Here is an 18,968-nt window from a genome sequence, read left to right on the forward strand (position 1 = left end):
AGATTCTGTAAATGAATCGAGTTACCCTCATTCAATTGAGGAGTAACATCCTACACCCTTTTCGGAATAGGTGGCATCGGCTCCAAGTATAATCCCATGATTGTTTCCATCTCTACTAGATTCGAGAGAGCACCCTTCTATCCGATGAGGTGCCTTGAAGGCCTACAATCAATAAGCCAGATTCCCAAAGAATCTGAAGGAGAGGGCCAATACAAGATAACGCTTCTTTATCTTATCAGAAACAACATTTGATTCTTCATACCTGGGGTTCCTTGCTTTCATTGAAGAGTTGGTTGTATCCTTGATGACTTGCATTACCTCTCATCCCTTTGATCATTGAAGATGTCCTTGGAATGATTGTTATCATCATCAAGTGATGTGTCCTTGCCAGTCGGACACTTCGCATAATGGCCGAACTGCCTTTCTTTCCATCCTTAGATCCGAACTTCCCATAGAAGTGATCTTTAGGTAGGCCATTAGAAGCTTTCATTGCGCCACTCTGATAATATTCTCTGCTCCGACTTCACCCTCGGTGAATTTGAAGAGGGATGAGGAACCCATTGATCCTTTTGTCCTTTCCCAACTGTCTTCAGTGATTGCTCTTTCACTCTTGCTTGGGCTTTGTCTTCACCTCAGGTCCGATACCATGTTAAGTTTAGGTATGTTCTATGCTTAGATCAATTTATTTCAATTTTCACAGTTAGCTCAATATCTTTTCCAGATTAGCAATCACATAAGTGTTAAAGTAAACTGCAGATAGAACATAAACATAAATCGCAGAAGACAAGCCAAGAGGACACAAGATGTGGCGCTAGCCAAGGACAAACCCCAATGTGGGGAAACCCTTGATCAATTCTTCTTATATGTTCTTCAATAGTTTAGCAGAGAGAGAGAGAGAGATAGTACATTTACAATAGAAGTCAACACTTTGACTTATCTAGATAAGAGCATAGATCATTTCTAAGAAGATGATACATGAGATTAGTTGAAGACATGCTGCTTCAACTGATTCTCCAAGGTGACTCCTTCACCTATCATCGTGTTGCATCTCGTCATCGTGTTGCACCTCACCATGATGCACCATGCTGCACCCATCATCACAATGCTGCATCTTATCATGCTTCATCAATCATGATAGTACCCACCACTATACTGCATCATGTACCCTCGTGCCATCGTTGCACCTTGTTTTGTCCCAATTGCTATTGGAACACCATGTCTTGCTGCTGTCCCAATTTCTATTGCAGCACTATGTCTTGTTGCTGTCTCAATGCTCACTGTTGTCCATGTGCCTTTGTTGCCATGTCATAGTTGTCCCATATATCTTGACAGCACTATGTACCTTGTTGTCCCATATATCTTGACAGCACTATGTACCTTGCTGTCCCATATAGCTTGACAGCACTATGTACCTTACTGTCCCATATGTTAGCAATGTTGTACTAGTTTCCTTGCTGTCCCATGCATCTAACTATCAGTCCACAAACAACCCTCAATTCTCTGCATGCTACTGTTGATTTCTGCCCAGGGTTCTGTGCATGTACTTCACTGGTTAGGGCACACCAACAAGCCTAACGTACAGGGAGAATACCCCTGTTTGCCTCGCTGTCCTTAGAGATGACTGCGGCCTAGTTAGGAGGTCCTTTCTCTCCCAACAGCTGCTGTAATAGTCCCTTACTGCGTCCCTATAAACAGAGATATACACCCCAATATCATGCATAAAACAATCATGAAGCTCACCACTATTCTGCGGCCTGATTTGCACGGTAAGACGGACCCAAGGATACTCAAATAAGACTCAGCAGTGTGCTCAATACTCAGTTATGACATAATAACTTGACCAACATCATATTAGATCAACAATATGACTATATTGGACACATTAATAACAATGTTATCCCAACAATCTGCCAAACACTCGCTCAATCAACTAACACAATTACTTTCTCTTGCAACATTAGACCCCAATAGAATAATAATTCAATACAAAACAAAAATGAGAGAACCTGGTTTAAAGGTAGTTGCCAATAGAAACGTGGTCTTCTGGAGATGACATCCAACAACTTGATTCAAAGATACACTACCTAGATGAATGTTAGCAGATCAAATTCCCACTGTTCCAGCCACATAAAACTATAGTGCGTCCTTCCCCAAGGGTGTCAGCAAGAATTATCCAGCCTTGTCCAGCAATTAGATTACCGCTTCACAAACTATGGACATCGAACCACAATATACTATAAAATCCACTGCCAATGCACAAGAAATATTCGGCCTCTATATCACTCTTTCTTTGGCTGAAGCATTCGTGGAAGAAAGACTTTGGAACGCCCTCGTTCCACCAGAAAGATAAACACAACTACAGGTTGCTCGATCTGTTTGTCCAGGAACTCGGCTCAATTTCGCGACATTTGCATGTAGCCTCATGTTCCTTCTAAATTCTACTTTTGCACTAACACTCTTCCAACAAACGATTTGATGCTTAATCATTCATCACAGCTACAGCTGTTGGATCACGCGCAACAACTCTTGTTAAGAAATTGATTGATAATACAAATGTCGGCTTCCTGGTGATGCGTCCCTTGAGAATGAAAACAATATGCCACAACCCAGACAATTAGATATTCGGCCTCCTGGAGAATCGTAAAGCTATGGCAATGGAGAAATAGATGATGGTCACCAAGGAATGTTAAATTTTCTCCTTTTGTAATAACAAGACAGTTGGCTCCTTAAGAATCTTGAAACTGTTAACTAAGCCACTTCATTAGATGGAGTTGGCACCGCATACATTAAGAAATACAATTTTGGGGATAGGCAACAAATCTGCCCAAAGGATTCACGTGACTGTTGTGGCATCTATTGCATGCACAAATGGTCATCACTGCGACGAAGATCCTTGCTATTGATGATTCAACTGGTTTGGTATCAAACTTGAGAGCACCTCTAGCAAATCGCAGGCCACCATTCAAAGGCGCACTGGTATGTATTTGGCTTAGAGGGAAATACGCCTTCTGCAGATTTGGCCTTATGGCTATTTCGTGACTAAAAAAAACGACCGGTTCGACCCACGGATGTCGCAATTGCAAATTTTGTCCACTCTGTGAAATTTATTTGGCCCTTTGGACTACATAGCATTACAATTTTCGGCGCCAATTCGTTTCAATCGCCCACTGACAATTGTGATGCTTCAAAAATTTTCTGGCAGCTTAAGAATTCAGAGAGATGTGCGGTACTACAACCCTAGGGAGATTTGCGTGGACTTGTATTAAATCCATCGACGAATAAAAAAGATGAAATTCAGTTGCTAATTTTGAAATAATACGATGGCCCCTCTTTTACAAATAATATTTCACCGCCCTTCAATTAAACATATTGGGCCAACTTTATAATATTGTAAACCCCTTTAAAAATTTAATAGACAACCTTCACTAAATAATGTGCCACGGTATTTACTTAATTTTCTTTTCCTCCGATTGGTTTTGACTTTTGCGGCAACACAAAATTTGTGTGATTATTTTAATAGAGATATCGAACTCGCATATAAAAATCGGTCTTCCAAGTAGAGATCACAATCTCTGTCTTCAAGCTACTTTGAACAGTGTTGACGAGGATGGATTTCAAGCAGCTCCACGCGGCCTGGAATCAACCAACCGCTCCAAAACAAAGTATAATGGTCCTCCACTTCTTTGGACTCGGCTCTGTTTTAAATAATAAACCCTAGGCCCATCGATATATGCTACAGTGCCACAAAAACTTGATATAATTTGATCGGCAACGACACTCTCTGTCCGTATAAAATTTGTTTCACGGCCTTTTGAGAAATAGTGCATGCATCAAATATCTTCTAGCAAAATATATTCTTTTTGATACAGAGAATCACTAGCAACAACAATCTTGGCACAAAAATAAAAATTTTGCAACAAAGGATGGCTTTGGCACTTCCAAAGTAAACCCTCGAATACTTAAAAATGAAACTGGAAAACCGAACCCGCAAGGTGAGCCAAGCTCGATGCTCTGATACCACTGTAGTGTCCCAAATAAAATAGATTTGGAACAAGCAAAAATTTTCTTCAAATTCTAACTTAAAATTTCTTCAGATAAAAATTCTATTCATAAACCGAAGATTGCCATGTAAAATAAAAAAAATAGAGCACTGCAATCCCATAACACAATGAACAGGAATTTCTCAGCTTTATTATATTAGGAGAACTGGGGTTTACATGCACATACAACCCATATAGCTGAGATAAAATGGCCTCAAACAGATCGACAATAATGCTGCAATCGGCCTCCAAAACAAATTGGGAAACAATAAACTACAACCTGTGAGCCCTGAATGGATCCACCAAATCACCTGAGGATTTCCGTCATGGGGCTACTGTTGAAGTAGAGAACCGCATTCTCAAACCTCTCCACAAACACAATACACAAATTCAAGATGTCTCCAAATTAAGGTTGCGGGGGAGCCGGCCCCCCTCCCCCCACCACGAACCCGCTCCCAATTTGCTATTTCGGGAGCGTGTTCCCTTTAAAAAAAATGCTCCCTAGTTTTTAAGGAGCGATTAGGGGAGCTCCCTAGCCTTTTTTGCAAAAAAAAAATTGCGGTAACATTCCAAATGCAATTTTTTTCAAAGAAACAAATAATCTTTGAGTGGTGCAACATAATGATCAAGCCTATGGCCCTAGTATTGATATGTGATTCATGGTAATGTTAAATTCTTAAAGTAAAAGTGACATTCTCCTTAATCTTCATTTTCATCCTTCTACTTAAATTTTTAGCATTACCATGAAATGACTCAGGATGTTTGAGAGTGGTTTGGAACTTTGGACCTCATTGGATTTCATATGGAGAAAGTAGAATTTTAGATCTCATTCAAAATCAACAGACTTATCAATTTTTCAGGATTGGGGGGATTGCAATGTTTCCATTGGATTTTGTCATGTATTAGGATATGGAACTCGTATTTAATCAAGAGCACCAATCCCTCTATGCACCTTGATGTTAGTGACATTAGTTGCCGAACTCCTCTATCATGACCCTACTAAAAATGTACTCATCACTCAAACAAAACTTGACTTGACATGCTATGTTTTTTCGATCTTATGTTAATGCTTAGAGGGTGATATTAATGACAAAGATCCCTATACAGATACATAGGTAATGATAAAGGTACCTCTGGATTTTAATGCTTAGAGGGTGATATTAATGACAAAGATCCTGATTTTCCAACAAGACTGAAAACTTAGACATTTCTTATGGCAGCAAGAGGCCCAAGCATTAGCAATAGATAATAGATTTACTTGTCTTTTATAGTTTCTAGTAGTTTTTATCACTGTTGACTCTTTCATATTTATTATGATATTTTTTGTAAACAATATATGACAATTTAAGTTTGAAGTTTGAAGTTGGAAATTATAACTCATTGGTAATGAATTATGAATATGATGCTTCGTTAAAGTTGAAAGTTGTTTCATTTCATTTCATTTTATAACATTTCATTTCATGTTAGATATTATTTGTTGTAATGCTTACACTTAGCTTACAAGTACAACTTTGGTGATCAATGATGATAAATGTTAGATATTGAAATTTGAAAGCTTCAAACTTTAAGATTCATGAATCATGAGAATAAATATGTTGTATGTTACTATGTTACTAACTTCAAACTTGTGGACGTGGTTGATGAAGATTATAAATTCTAGATGATTGTTGTTATATGGTTCAATCTATGTTTTTATGCTTTCTATATGTAATTCATCATTCTACATGCTTTTGTTGACATATATGCATCAAAATATCATATATATATATATATATATATATATATATAAAATCACTCCCTGAATCGCTCCCAAACCGAGAACTTTTGAAAATGTCGCTCCTACTCCTGCTCCCAAGTAATCTTGCTCCAAATGACCTCCTCCTCCTCTTTGATAGATCTGATGGATGGATATCCAAGCCTCTAGTGTTGATTTGGGATAGCATCGAATGTGCTCTAGCCACGAAATTTGGTGGAGAGGTTGGGGCACATGAGATCTCCAATACCCAGAAAAGGTTTGGGTAGATTCTAAACAGATCAGGAGATATTAAAATAAATTAAATAATTAATATTTTTAATGGAGTCCCTAAGTCTAAACTTAGGAAAATAAAATATTAATGTGTATTAATATGAATCTGTGTTAGAATGGTCCAAAAGACATGGATCAAGCAAGATCTAATCTTAGCTGTTGATTATGGACTTAATCTCGGTCATTGAGATGTCAACAAAACAAGTATAAGAGGAGGCTTGAGGGGCACTTGGAGAATACACTGAGGGAGACCAGTCAGTTCAATTTCTGGAGCAGAGTTTGCTGAGAAATTGAACCAGTGGCCTGGAGAGCAATAAGGAGGCAGCAATTATGGAACAGAGAGACGAGAGATCAGCGCAAAAGAGGCAGATGCAAAGCCAGAGGAAGCCACGCAGAGGCAACAAAGACTGCGCAAAGCCAGAAGGGCCTGCGTCATCCACACAGAGGCTGCAGGAGTGACGCAGAAGCCCAGAGAGGCTGCACAGAGCCTCAGTAGGCTGATGCAGAGAGTTTTAGGCTGTAGCAAAGGTCAGTAGGGCCTACGCTGGTTTTAGGAAAGTGTTGGAAGTTTGTCTATCTGTGGGCAAGCCAATTTGGCACCCTGTTGTATAAGAAAATCGTTGAATAATAAAATCCTCCATTGCTGCACCGGTTTTCCCACATTGGGTTTTTTCGGGCACATTTGTCCAAAATAACTGTCAATGTGTGCATATTTTTGTTTTTGTATTACGATGTGATATCTGCAGCAGTATTTATTTTAATGTTTGTTGAAGTAATTTTATGAATAACTTATGATGAAATAAGTAGGAAAAGTAAATCAGTTGCTGTAGTGGTAGAATTTTCACATGGTATCAGAGCAAGTAATTAGAGACAGAAAGGGAAAATCAGTTATGGGTCGAGACCACGATGTAGAGGCATCCACCTTAGGGGACTCACTCAGATTTTTAGAAGATTGCACAAGAGAGAGAGAGATTTCGATTTCTCTATGTTGGCATCTAGGTTGGAAGAAGAAGTGGCATGCATGACTAGTGCTGCATCATCAGAAGTATGGTATATAGACAGTGGAGCCTCGTGGCATATGACGGGAATCAGGGAGTGTTTCTCAAAATATCGAGAAGAGAAGATGAATTTTCAGATCACCATGGGGAACAAGGCATAGTGTACTCTAATGGGAAAGGGTACCATAGTTTTTCAGATAGAATTGGGAGAGTGGTTCCATGCCACAAACATGCTGCATGTGCCAGGATTGGGGATGAACTTACTTTCTGTGTCACAACTACAAGGCAAGGGCTATGACGTCTACTTCATCAAGGAAAAGGTATACGTCAAACACCCGAGCTGGAAAAAGAAAGTGCAGATCAGGATCAAAAGTAATCGATTGTACAGATTACAACTAGAATCTCCAATGGCACTAGTAGGCAGTCATGGGGACAAAGACTTGAACGAACTATGGCACAAAAGGATGGGTCACCTGCACCATGGAGCTTTGAGAATTCTCAGGAGCACTATAACAGGGGTTCCAGATCTGAGTACGGAACGAGATGATGTATGCAGGGGATGTGCTCTAGGAAAGTATGCCAAGGCGAAATTTCCTAGGAGCAACCATAGGGGCAAGAGTGTACTAGGATTGATACACTCAGATATCTACGGACCTATGTCTGTCAAAGCTTTCAGCGGTGCCGAGTATTTCCTTACTTTCATTGATGACCACTCGAGGAAAACTTGGATCTATTTTTTGAAAACCAAGGATGAGGTTTTCTGTCGATTCAAGGAGTTCAAGGCTCTAGTGGAGAATCTGACAAGTAAGAAAATAAAAGTCTTGCGCTCAGATAATGGTGGAGAATATGTCGATAAGGACTTCACTGATTTTTGCGCTAAGGAGGGCATCAAAAGAGAGTGGACAACTCCCTACAATCCAGAGCAGAATGGGGTGGCAGAAAGGAAAAATAGGACTATTGTAGAAGCAGCTAGGGCCATGCTGTATGATCAGGATATGCCAAAATTCCTGTGGGCAGAAGCATGCAACACAACTGTCTACGTTCAGAACAGGACTCCTCATCAGGCATTGGGCAAGATTACTCCAGAGAAAGTCTTCACTGGGAAGACACCTGAAGTTAGTCATTTCAGGATATTTGGGAGTTTGGCATATTGTCGCATACCTGAAGAAAAGAGGAAGAAGCTGGATCAGACTGCAGAAAAGGGGTATCTAGCAGGATATAGCGAGAACGCTAAGGCATACAGGATCTATCTTCTAGTAAGTAGGAAGGTAGTAGTATGACGAGATGTAAAATTCATGGAGGACAGAACTTTCAGAAGATCTCGCGAAATGCCTTCCAAGGAGTAGTCGAAAGAGGATCTATTGGTCATGCCTCTTCAACCAACGGAAGTGAAGAATCCTTCCTCAGATCAGGAAGATTCTCAGGATGAGGAAGAGAAGCAAACAGAAGCACCTGTTGGCAGAGGAAGAACCAGAAGGGAACTTCGTCAAATTCTATGCGATGCAAAGAACTTCATCGGAGAGCCAAGGAACAGTAAAAGGGAGCGAAAACAACCAGACAGGTATCAGGTGTTAGTAGCTCAGGATGGAGAGCCTGCCAGCTTCAAGGAGGCAACTCAGCATCAGGTCTGGCTAGATGTGATGGTGGAGGAGTATAACTCCATAATGGTAAACGATGTCTGGGAGGTGGTGTCAAGGCCTCAAGACAGATTTGTGGTAGGTTCAAGATGGATCTACAAGATCAAATATGCTGCGGACGACAGTATTGAAAAATACAAGGTCAGGTTTGTGGCTAAGGGGTATGCTCAAAAGGAAGGGATTGACTATGAGGAAACCTTCGCCCCGGTAGCCAGGTATACATCTATTAGGACTGTGATATCTCTTGCAGCTCAGATGGGATGGGAGATCCATCAGATGGATGTCAAGACGACATTTTTGAACGGGGTAATAGAAGAAGAAGTATACATTGAACAACCAGAGGGCTTTGAAACTCATGAGAAGAAGTCTCATGTATGCAGACTGAAGAAAGCCTTGTATGGGCTGAAGCAGGCACCAAGAGTGTGGTATGGTCGAATAGATGGCTACTTGCAGAAGATGGGGTTTGTCAAGAGTGACGCGGATTTGAATCTCTACTATCTGGTTGTAGAGAGCGAGCCACTTATCTTAGTATTATATGTGGATGATCTCTTCCTAACAGGATCATCCAGACTCATTGAAGACTACAAGAAGAATCTAGCCACAAAGTTCGATATGAAGGATCTGGGACAAATGCACTATTTTCTAGGTTTGGAAGTTTGGCAGCAAAAAGAAGAAATCTTCCTTGGGCAAGGAAGGTATGCTACAGAAATTCTAAAAAGGTTCGGGATGGGAGACTGTAGACCTATGGCTATGCCAATGATCACCAACTGGAAGAAGATTGATGCATCAGAAGACAAGGATGTCGATCCCACCCTATACCGACAACTCATAGGGTCCCTGATGTATCTAGTCAATACCAGGCCAGATATTTTCTATGCTGTCAACACCCTCTATCAGTTCATGGTGGAACCAAAGAGGGCTCACTGGGCAGCGGCCAAGCATATTCTCAGGTATTTATAGGGAACAGTTGATTATGGGCTCTTGTACAACAAGGGGAAGGATATCAGGTTGAGTGGATTTACTGATGCAGATTGGGCAGGAAGTTCAGTGGATCGGAAAAGTACCTCTGGGTATTGTTTCAACATTGGATCAGGAATAACCTCCTGGTGCAGTAGGAAACAGAAGTCCGTGGCTCTGAGCTCATCTGAGGCAGAATATATGGCAACAAGCACAGCTTCGTGTGAGGCCATAAGGCTTAGAAAACTGCTAGTAGACCTATTCAGAAGAAACATGGAGGCGACTAGGATCATGTGTGATAATCAGAGTTGCATCAAACTCTTTGAGAATCCAGTATTGCATAATAGGTCAGAGCATATTGATATCCAGTGTCACTTTGTCAGAGATTGTGTCCAACGTGGACCTGTATAGTTGAGCTACACTCCTATAGGGGAACAAGTGGCAGATATCCTCACCAAGGCCCTTGGAAAGTCAAAATTTGACTACTTCAGAGAAAAGATGGGGATGGTAAAGAACCCCTTTCAGAAGTAGTGTGTTAGTAGCACGAATGAAGAGGGAGTTGCAGTGCAGATGCAGTGTTGGGAGAAAGGACCAACAATAGCACAGATGCAGAGGGAGTTGCAGTGCAGATGTAGTGTTGGGAGAAAGGACCAACAACAACACAGATGCAGAGGAAGGTGCAGTGCGGATGCAGTGCTCGGAGAAAGGGCCAACAACAGCACGGATGCAGAGGGAGTTGTCATACAAATGCAACAGTGGTTGTGGCAGAACCATGGGCAGCAGTACAGGATGCAGCAGTGCAGAAGATGTTGGGTAGGGAGGCCTAGCATCAGCACAGGTACCGATGCCGGATGATCAGAGTAATACTCAGTGAGGAGTATTGCTAGAGCACAATCCTCACTAAGAGGGAGTGTTGATTTGGGTAGCATCGAATGTGCTTTAGCCACGAAATTTGGTGGAGAGGTTGGGGCACATGAGATCTCTAATACCCAGAAAGGGTTTGGGCAGATTCTAAACAGATTAGGAGATATTAAAATAATTAATATTTTTAATGGAGTCCTTAAGTCTAAACTTAGGGAAAATAAAATATTAATGTGTATTAATATGAATCTGTGTTAGAATGGTCCAAAAGACATGGATCAAGCTAGATCTAATCTTAGCCGTTGATTAGGGACTTAATCTCGGCCATTGAGATGTCAACAGAAAAAGTATAAGAGGAGGCTTGAGGGGCACTTGGAGAATACACTAAGGGAGACCAGTCAGTTCAATTTCTGGAGCGGGGTTTGTTGAGAAATTGAACCAGTGGTCTGGAGAGCAGTCAGGAGGCAGCAAGTACGGAACAGAGAGACGGGAGATCAGCGCAGAAGAGGCAGACGCAGAGCCAGAGGAAGCCACGCAGAGGCAGCAGAGATTGCGCAGAGCCAGAAGGGCCTACGTCATCCACGCAGAGCCCTCGGGAGTGACGCAGAAGCCTAGAGAGGTTGCGCAGAGGGTTTCAGGCTGTAGCAGAGGTCAGTAGGGCCTACGCTGGGTTTAGGAAAGTGCTGGAAGTTTGTCTATCTGTGGGTAAGCCAGTTTGGCACCCTGTTGTAGAAGAAAAATGTTGAATAATAAAATCCTCCCTTGCTGCACCGATTTTCCCACATTGGGTTTTGGCGGGGACATTAGTCCAAAATAACTGTGTCAATGTGTGCATATTTTTGTTTCTGTATTACGATGTGATATCTACAGCAGTGTTTATTTTAATATTTGTTGAAGTAATTTCATGAATAACTTATGATGAAATAAGTAGGAAAAGTAAATCAGTTGCTGCAGTGGTAGAATTTTCACATCTAGAAGTATCTTATTTTATTATTATTTTAGAAGCTCCTCCATCGACTTTATCTTAAGTGACCTTTCAATTTTATTTTATTGCACTTAAGTCACTTTTGGCCCATTTTCTCTAATTAATTATTTTTCCTTAATTAAATGACTAATTTAGTCATTTTTAAATAAGGAAAATGGTAAATCGCCCACCATAGTCTCTTCGGCCATTGGAAGTCACTTCTCAGCAGCCCATCCTGTAGATGTTCTCGTTCCAGTTCCAACAAGCTTTTACACTGAGGTGTTCCATCAATAAATCTCCCCAAAATGCCACTTTGAGCATAATTAATTAAGTCATGCCAATAATAACCTCGTTTTACAGGAATTATTAGAAAGTCCTAGAACCAAAAACAAGATGTGCAGAACTGTTCATGATGATGAATATGCCAAGTGAATGCCATCGGACCCCATAAAAGCTCCTCAAAACTCCATCAGAACCCCAGATGATATAAACCTGCTCAACTGACCTGACCATTCCCTGCCCGGGAAATCCACCCTGGCTGTACTATGAAGAAGAATACAAATGGGGACATGACACTGCATCCTTGCGTATTATCTCCTACTTTTACCCTTGCTAGTTGCAAAGATGCATCCAAAGGCCTCAGAAAAATAATTCCAAACCATATGCTTTTGTCAACCTTAATGAATAATTTATAGTGGATTGCTATTTGAAATAGATGCCTCTTGGGCCAGTCCGACATTAGGCCGACTTGATATTTTAGAAGGGAATTATTTCAAATTTGAATTTATCAGTGTATTTAAATATGTATTTTCAAACCCTCGTATAATCACTTGCCCAAATAACTATTTTAACCAATATGTAATTATTTCTTTGCTTGAAATTCCTTTAGCTCAATTGAGTTCTTCCTTTGGGGCAAGATGGGCTTCATATGGGGCGTTAGGGTTTCCCATAGGGAAATTCCACCCGTTGCTGCCCAATTTTCAACAATGCTCCTCCCAATTTATGTGTAAAATCCTCCAAAAGGAATGGTACCTATGTTTCATGATATGGGGAAATGGGTATCAAATCCGAAATGGAAACACACTAGAAACATGAACCCTCAAACAATATATATATATATATATAAAGCATTATGAATAAATGAGTAAGAAAATTTAAGTGACAAGCAATGTTCCACCATATTTATATTGGGATCCTCATTATTACTATCACCCTCTATCACCTCATCTAGCCTTTGGCTCTGCCCCAATCCTCCGAGGACATTAGTTAACACCATCCAATTTTAATGAAACTGCCCATTTCAAGCCTTAAAATATAGTAGAAAAAGCTTAGCATGCCTAGTCAATGATTTTGTCTTGAGTGAAGGGTATATTTTTGGTAAGGCAATGACAAAGGAATTCAACAATCAATGCCACCAACATCGCGGTACATAAAGTGCTTGGTACTCTTGATTAAATGCCAATCCCATACCCTCATACATGATAGAATCCATCAAAAATGCTACAATCTTGCCAATCTTGAAATCCTGAAAACTGTTAACTCTGTTGAATTTTGAATTGGATATGAAATTCTACTTTCTCCATATGAAGTCTGATAAGGTTGGAAGCACTTAAACATCCTTAAACACCTACTGATAATGTTCAAAATTTATAAAAAGATAAAAAATTAAGTTGGAAAGATAAAGGAAATGTCAACAGAAAAGGAAAGATGGAAAGATAAGGGAAAATGTAAACCTGTACTTTAAGAATTTAACATTATCATTACTTCCCAAGCTCGTGTTTTTGTTAAACCCAGTCAAAATTTAGCCTCTAATTAATGATTAATCACCTTAGTGGATTCCAAATTGATGGGCCCCAACAGTCAAACCCATTCAAAATTGGCACATTTACTCTTGGAAATATGACTTGTGGATGGCAAGGAAACATGTTATTGGTCATTTCCCACATAGAGGACATGTTTGTACAGTGAGAAATTTTTTCCAGGGCTGTACCACATGTGTTTTCGCATTTCCATACATAAACATACATGGTACACCCCCATTCTGCATGTTTCTTGCAACCTAGGATGGTAAACTCCCTCAGACATTCTCTAGAAAGGGATGCACCATCTCTATTAGCACCCAATCAAACAAATGAAGCACAAAACTTAGGGAGGACCCTTAGCTGATGGGTATCCTTCTCCATGCAAGCACTAAGGCCCTAAGGGCTAACAAATGAGTAAACGTGTATGCAACACGCTCATTAAGAATAGTGCTCCATCAAACTAATATGCTAGCCATCCAACATATGTGATGATGATGCTAGAAGATGATGCACTATGAATAATCACAACCGATTGGCTCTCAAGCCAGTCTCTTCAAAACACAACTTGCTTGGGTAGGGTCCTTATATTGGGACAATCCTCATGCTACATGACGGGCAACAAAGCTCCAGTTTGAAAATGTCAGACCATAATTGCCTTGTCTGAATGAATGGTAATAGTGTTGATATTGGCTTCTTGTATAATGTTTCATCTACCCCCTTTTGTCTCTTGCTAGTAATTTAAGATGGGAGTGCTCTAAGGAGGAATTTCAATTTTTATCTGTTGATATTAGACTTTTATATATCTAGTGTAAGAATACTCTATAAATGGAAATGCTGGGTCATCATATGAAGAACCTTAATTACTAATGGACTAGTAACTAATTTTATTCTTGTAGTATAACGGCAAGTGGCATAAAGTTCTAAATCCCATCAAATTCTCACCTAAGCATCCGACCTCTTAATAAAATTTGAATAACATACTACAGTCTTATGCAATGTAAAATGATTTTCAAAACCCTTCTGTCAACATGAAGGCACAACTACTGTAACATGTCTATATTTATCGATAAATGTTTTCTTTTTGTTTGCAGCATACATTAATACTTTTGTGATTTCATGACAGATCACTTTTCTGAATATGTGGAGAAGCATGCCTACTCGACATATGATAAATTTATCAAGCTCCACGGAGGCAAGTTTATTTATCAATTTCTTTTTTTATTCGTTTCATAAAGTTTTCTTTCATCCTTCCAAAATTTGAAGTTAGCTTTTTTTTCCTATTGTTGTCCCTGATATCACCTCGAAATTCCCACTTCCTTAAAACCTAAGGGAGTCTGAGTAGCATTGGAAATCAAGCCACTATCACTTGTTTGAATTCACTCACTTCAAAGTTAGTTCCTGTTAACTTCATGAAGTTATTCCTAATTGATCTTGAGCTATTAATTGTGAATTATTAAATGATTAGAAGTACCTTTAAACCAACAAAAGAGTGTTGTTCCCTCTAAACTATGTGATAAAATATAAAAAGCAGATAGCATAAACTTATCCAAAACAATCCTAAATGCACGGAAAACAATGCAGAAGATTAATGCTAAGTATGGGCTCAAATCCAAATGCAAAATATAAAGTAAAATGCATAATTTAAATGCCAAAAACAACAGGAATAGCAAGCTGTTTAGACTGTTTTTATGCCTTTAAATGCATTTTAAATACTGTTTTCGATGTATTTTTAGTGTTTTTAATGCCTCATAAGATGAAAGGTTTCTTTCACTTTCTGCATGAAAAGGAGAAGACAACAAGCTAATCTTTCCGTTTTATGATGGAAAAATGAAAATCAAAATAGATATGCCTAATCCTATATGTTGAAAATTGTAACTAGTTTCGGTCTTCATAATTGTCATTTCTGTCATTCTTATGTATTGTCAAAAGAAAAGTAAAAGGAATTTTATTGTAAATTAAAATTGACTTATTAAAGCATGGGTTTCATGCTTGGGTCAATGGTCATTAGGTCAAAGAACCCATTGTGTGCTTTAGGTTTGTAACAAGGTCTTAGTCATGATGTAAATAACCCCAATGGGCACTTGTAACAAAAGAGAAAAATATTATTGATAACTAGAAAAGTCTAAAAAACCTCCAAGATCTTGTCGGCCAGCTACTGTACAATTCAGCCCAGATAGGCCTGTTCTAGCCCATACAAAGACTATATAAAGGAAGATTTTGAATCCCTTGAAGGATACACTGGATACATCACTCACACTGATCTGCGGCTAGAAGATAGTGCAAAGTCTTGGAAAAGGAAGGAGGACCAGCGAAGGAGAGAAGAAACCCTTGAAGATATGAATTTCTGATGTCTGCCTTGGTTCAGCCCTCACATGTGAGTTTCTCTGAAGTCTTTTATCTTACCACAGGTCTGAAAAAGTGCAGAAGCTATTGCAGTCTCATTTGAAGGTCTAATCTCCTTGAAGGTGGCTGGCTTGATCTTGGAGGATCTTGTCTTTAGGTCTTTGGTCTTTGGTCTTGGAAGTATCATTTGAAGTTGACAAGAAGAGAATTTCTCGTGGGTTTTCCCCTGTTCGAGGGGTTTTGCTCTGGCATGACGCCTACATCTTGTGTTCATGTGATCTACATTGCTTGGCATTTGTTTGATGATGAAAGAACACACATAATAAAGAAGAATATAATCACAAGTAACTGTCATGAATGGAAAACATAAATTAACATGCCGCCCGAACCAGTTTTCCAACATGGTATCAGAGCTAAGGTTTACATTGAAGGCAGCTGGAAAAATCACTAACTCATGATCATTATCAAGATTGCACAATCATCTAAAAACTACAGGTCCTATAATCCGAGATTGAAGAATTCCAAATTGAGTATGGGAACCCGAGTTCAAGGTACAGGAATCCGAGTTCAAAGGTACAGGGAAGGTACAGGTCCAAGAATCACAGTAATCTGAAGTTCAGACATAGAGATAAGACAAAATAAGGACGAATACAGGAAGTCTGCTCATAATACACAGGTCTAAAATTTTAAGAGTATTACACAGGTCCGAAGGTATATTACTACCACAGAGTGTAGTTGCTTTAATATAAGGACCGAAAAGAGCCACCCGAAGCTACAGTGTTCATGTATTCTGTTCATATCATCCATCCGAACCTACAGATGAAGAGCCATCCAAAGTTACTGTTCGTGGAAAACAATGATGGATAACTTTGCCCAGATCTTTTTGTGGCTACCCATAGGTGACGCATCTTCATCTAGTAGCCACTTTGGAGGCTCCGCTCCCTTTAAGGTACAAGTCAACTTTGACATTCCCATATTTGAAGGCCAGATAGATACAAATGCCATAGATAGATGGTTAAATCAGTTGGAAGGATATTTCTCGGTTCATGACTTTTCTAATCGGGAAAAGATTACTTTTGCACTCCTCAAAGCCACCCCTCATGTCAAGGACTGGTGGGAAACGTACTGTGAACAGAAGGACGAGAAGGAAGCCTTAGTGTTTTCAGCCTCACCCACTTGGAATTCTTTTCGAGACACCATAAAGGAACAATATTACCCTGTCGGAAGCTATGAAGATAAATGCATAAGTGGACCACGCTACGGCAGGGAAGCGATCAACAGGTGTCGGAGTTCACAAATATTTTTCATACCCTTCCCACGAATTTGGGTATCAAGGATTCTGAGCGGCATTTGGTACTCAAGTACCACCATTGTCTACACAAGTACATCCAAGACGAAATGGAGATCCTAGACATCTCCTCATTTGTTGTCACCTATCGATACGCTGTCAAGATCAAGCATAAATTTAAACAGAAGAAGCGAGACCTTGGATCTGTGAATTGACCTAGGACAACCTGTCGAAGCCAAGGCGGGGCGACCCAAGACAACCCGCCAAAGCTGTAAGCAAAGAACAACACCACAAAGACAAAGAAGGACACAAGGAAATGGTGTGAGTTCCATAAGAGCCCCACTCACAACATGAGTGTCAAACCAAGCAATCACTGGTGGCCAAGCTGAAGGCTTCCAAATCAGATGCATGTTCTGACTCTGTGTTAGAACCTGACAAGGGGAATGATAAAGGGAAGCAGATTATTGATGCAGACCCCAGTGCCACCATTGCCACCACCAAGATCTAGAAGATTGAGCCTGAAGATCCAAAGGAGGAGTGACTCTTCCCCTCACACATGTGGGTGAAGGGTTCTTCGCTGCAGTTCATTGTCGACAGTGGAAGCCAAAAGAACCTAATTTCAACAAAGGTCGTGAAGCAGTTGGGCCTATCAACCACACCACACTTGCAGTCGTACACCATCGGGTGGCTTCACCAAGGACGAGATCTTCGTGTCAACCAGTAGTGCCACCTTCCCTATAGCATCAAGCCCTTCACAGATGAGGTACTGTGTGATGTTGCTCCTCTTGAAGTTTGTGATGTATTATTAGGACAACCATACTTGTGGAAGTGACATGCTGTGTATGAATCTAGTCCTCGCACTGTCATTATTTCTTTGGGAAATAATTTATATAGGATACTGGAGGTAGCACCACCTACCACCATCTCTTTGATATCTGCGAAGCAATGCAGTAAGATCATTTCCCAGACCGAAAAATTTTTCTTCCTTATGATCTGCCCTCAGGGCAAGAAGAAGAATGTGGCCATATCCACAGCCTCCAAACAGGGCTCCTTCACACAGTAGCAGCAAATGGACAAGTTCGTGGAGTACAAGGATATCTTCACCTCACCCACAGCGGTACCCCTGCACTGTCAAGTCAAGCACTCCATCGATCTGACCCCAGGTGCGCCACTACCCAATGGACTAATCTATCGATGCTCTATTCTAGAGAATGATGAAATTAAGAGGCAGATTCAGGAGTTGTTGCAGAAAGGGCGCATCAGGCCAAGTTCATCACCTTGTGGGAGCCAGGTCGTGTTGGTATAGAAGAAAGATGGCACTTGAAGACTCTGTATTGACTATCAAGAGTTGAATAAGAACATTGTCCGAAATAGGTATCCAATGCCATGGATTGATGAGCTTCTAGGCCAGCTCAAGGGGGCCAAATAGTTCAACAAGATTGATTTTAAGTTTGGTTATCACCAGGTGCCAAGCGAACCCTCCGATGTGAGGAAAACTTTCTTCAAATCCAAGGAGGGCCTTTTTGTATGGTTAGTCATGCCTTTGGGGTTGAAAAATTCCCCAACAACCTTCATGAGGTTGATGGACGACATCTTGTGACCCATCACCAACTCATTCGTGGTAGTTTATTTGGATGACATCGTGATCTTCAGCCAGAGTTGGGAAGAGCACCTACACCATATTCGGTAGGTCCTCCAAACCCTGCGACACCACAAGTTGTGTGCCAATTTGGAAAAATGCACTTTTGGTATGACCCAGGTTCAATATCTTGGGTACATCAATGATGAGCAGGGTGTGCATGTGAACCCAACCAAGATACAAGTTATTTGAGATTGGCCAGCCCCAGCCACTCTAGCAGAGCTGCACAACTTTCTGGTGTTTGCCAATTTCTATCGCAGGTTTGTGTTGGGTTTCTCTCATATCACTTAGCCTTTGAGTCAAATCACCAAGGGCGAAGCGGAAGCAAAGTTCTTTTGGTTCGAATCCCAACATAAGGCATTTGTCGAGTTGAGGCATTGCCTCTGCTTTGCACTAGTACTCACATTACTAGA

The 18,968-nt window shown here is 40.4% G+C and overlaps 1 protein-coding gene across 1 annotated transcript in view; it reads left to right on the forward strand.

The window, feature by feature from the left end:
- LOC149205299 (ubiquinol oxidase 4, chloroplastic/chromoplastic-like) overlaps window positions 1–18,968 on the forward strand; it is a 231,187-nt gene that overhangs the window by 165,258 nt on the left and 46,961 nt on the right. The window contains exon 4 of the mRNA XM_089397368.1: window positions 14,409–14,477. Within this exon, the coding sequence (XP_089253494.1) occupies window positions 14,409–14,477 (69 nt within the window). The remainder of the gene's footprint in view (window positions 1–14,408; window positions 14,478–18,968) is intronic.

Source organism: Pinus tabuliformis, chromosome 1_2 (assembly GCF_031772625.1).
Source record: "Pinus tabuliformis cultivar Carrire ecotype Pingquan chromosome 1_2, CPIR1, whole genome shotgun sequence".
NCBI lineage: Eukaryota > Viridiplantae > Streptophyta > Pinopsida > Pinales > Pinaceae > Pinus > Pinus tabuliformis.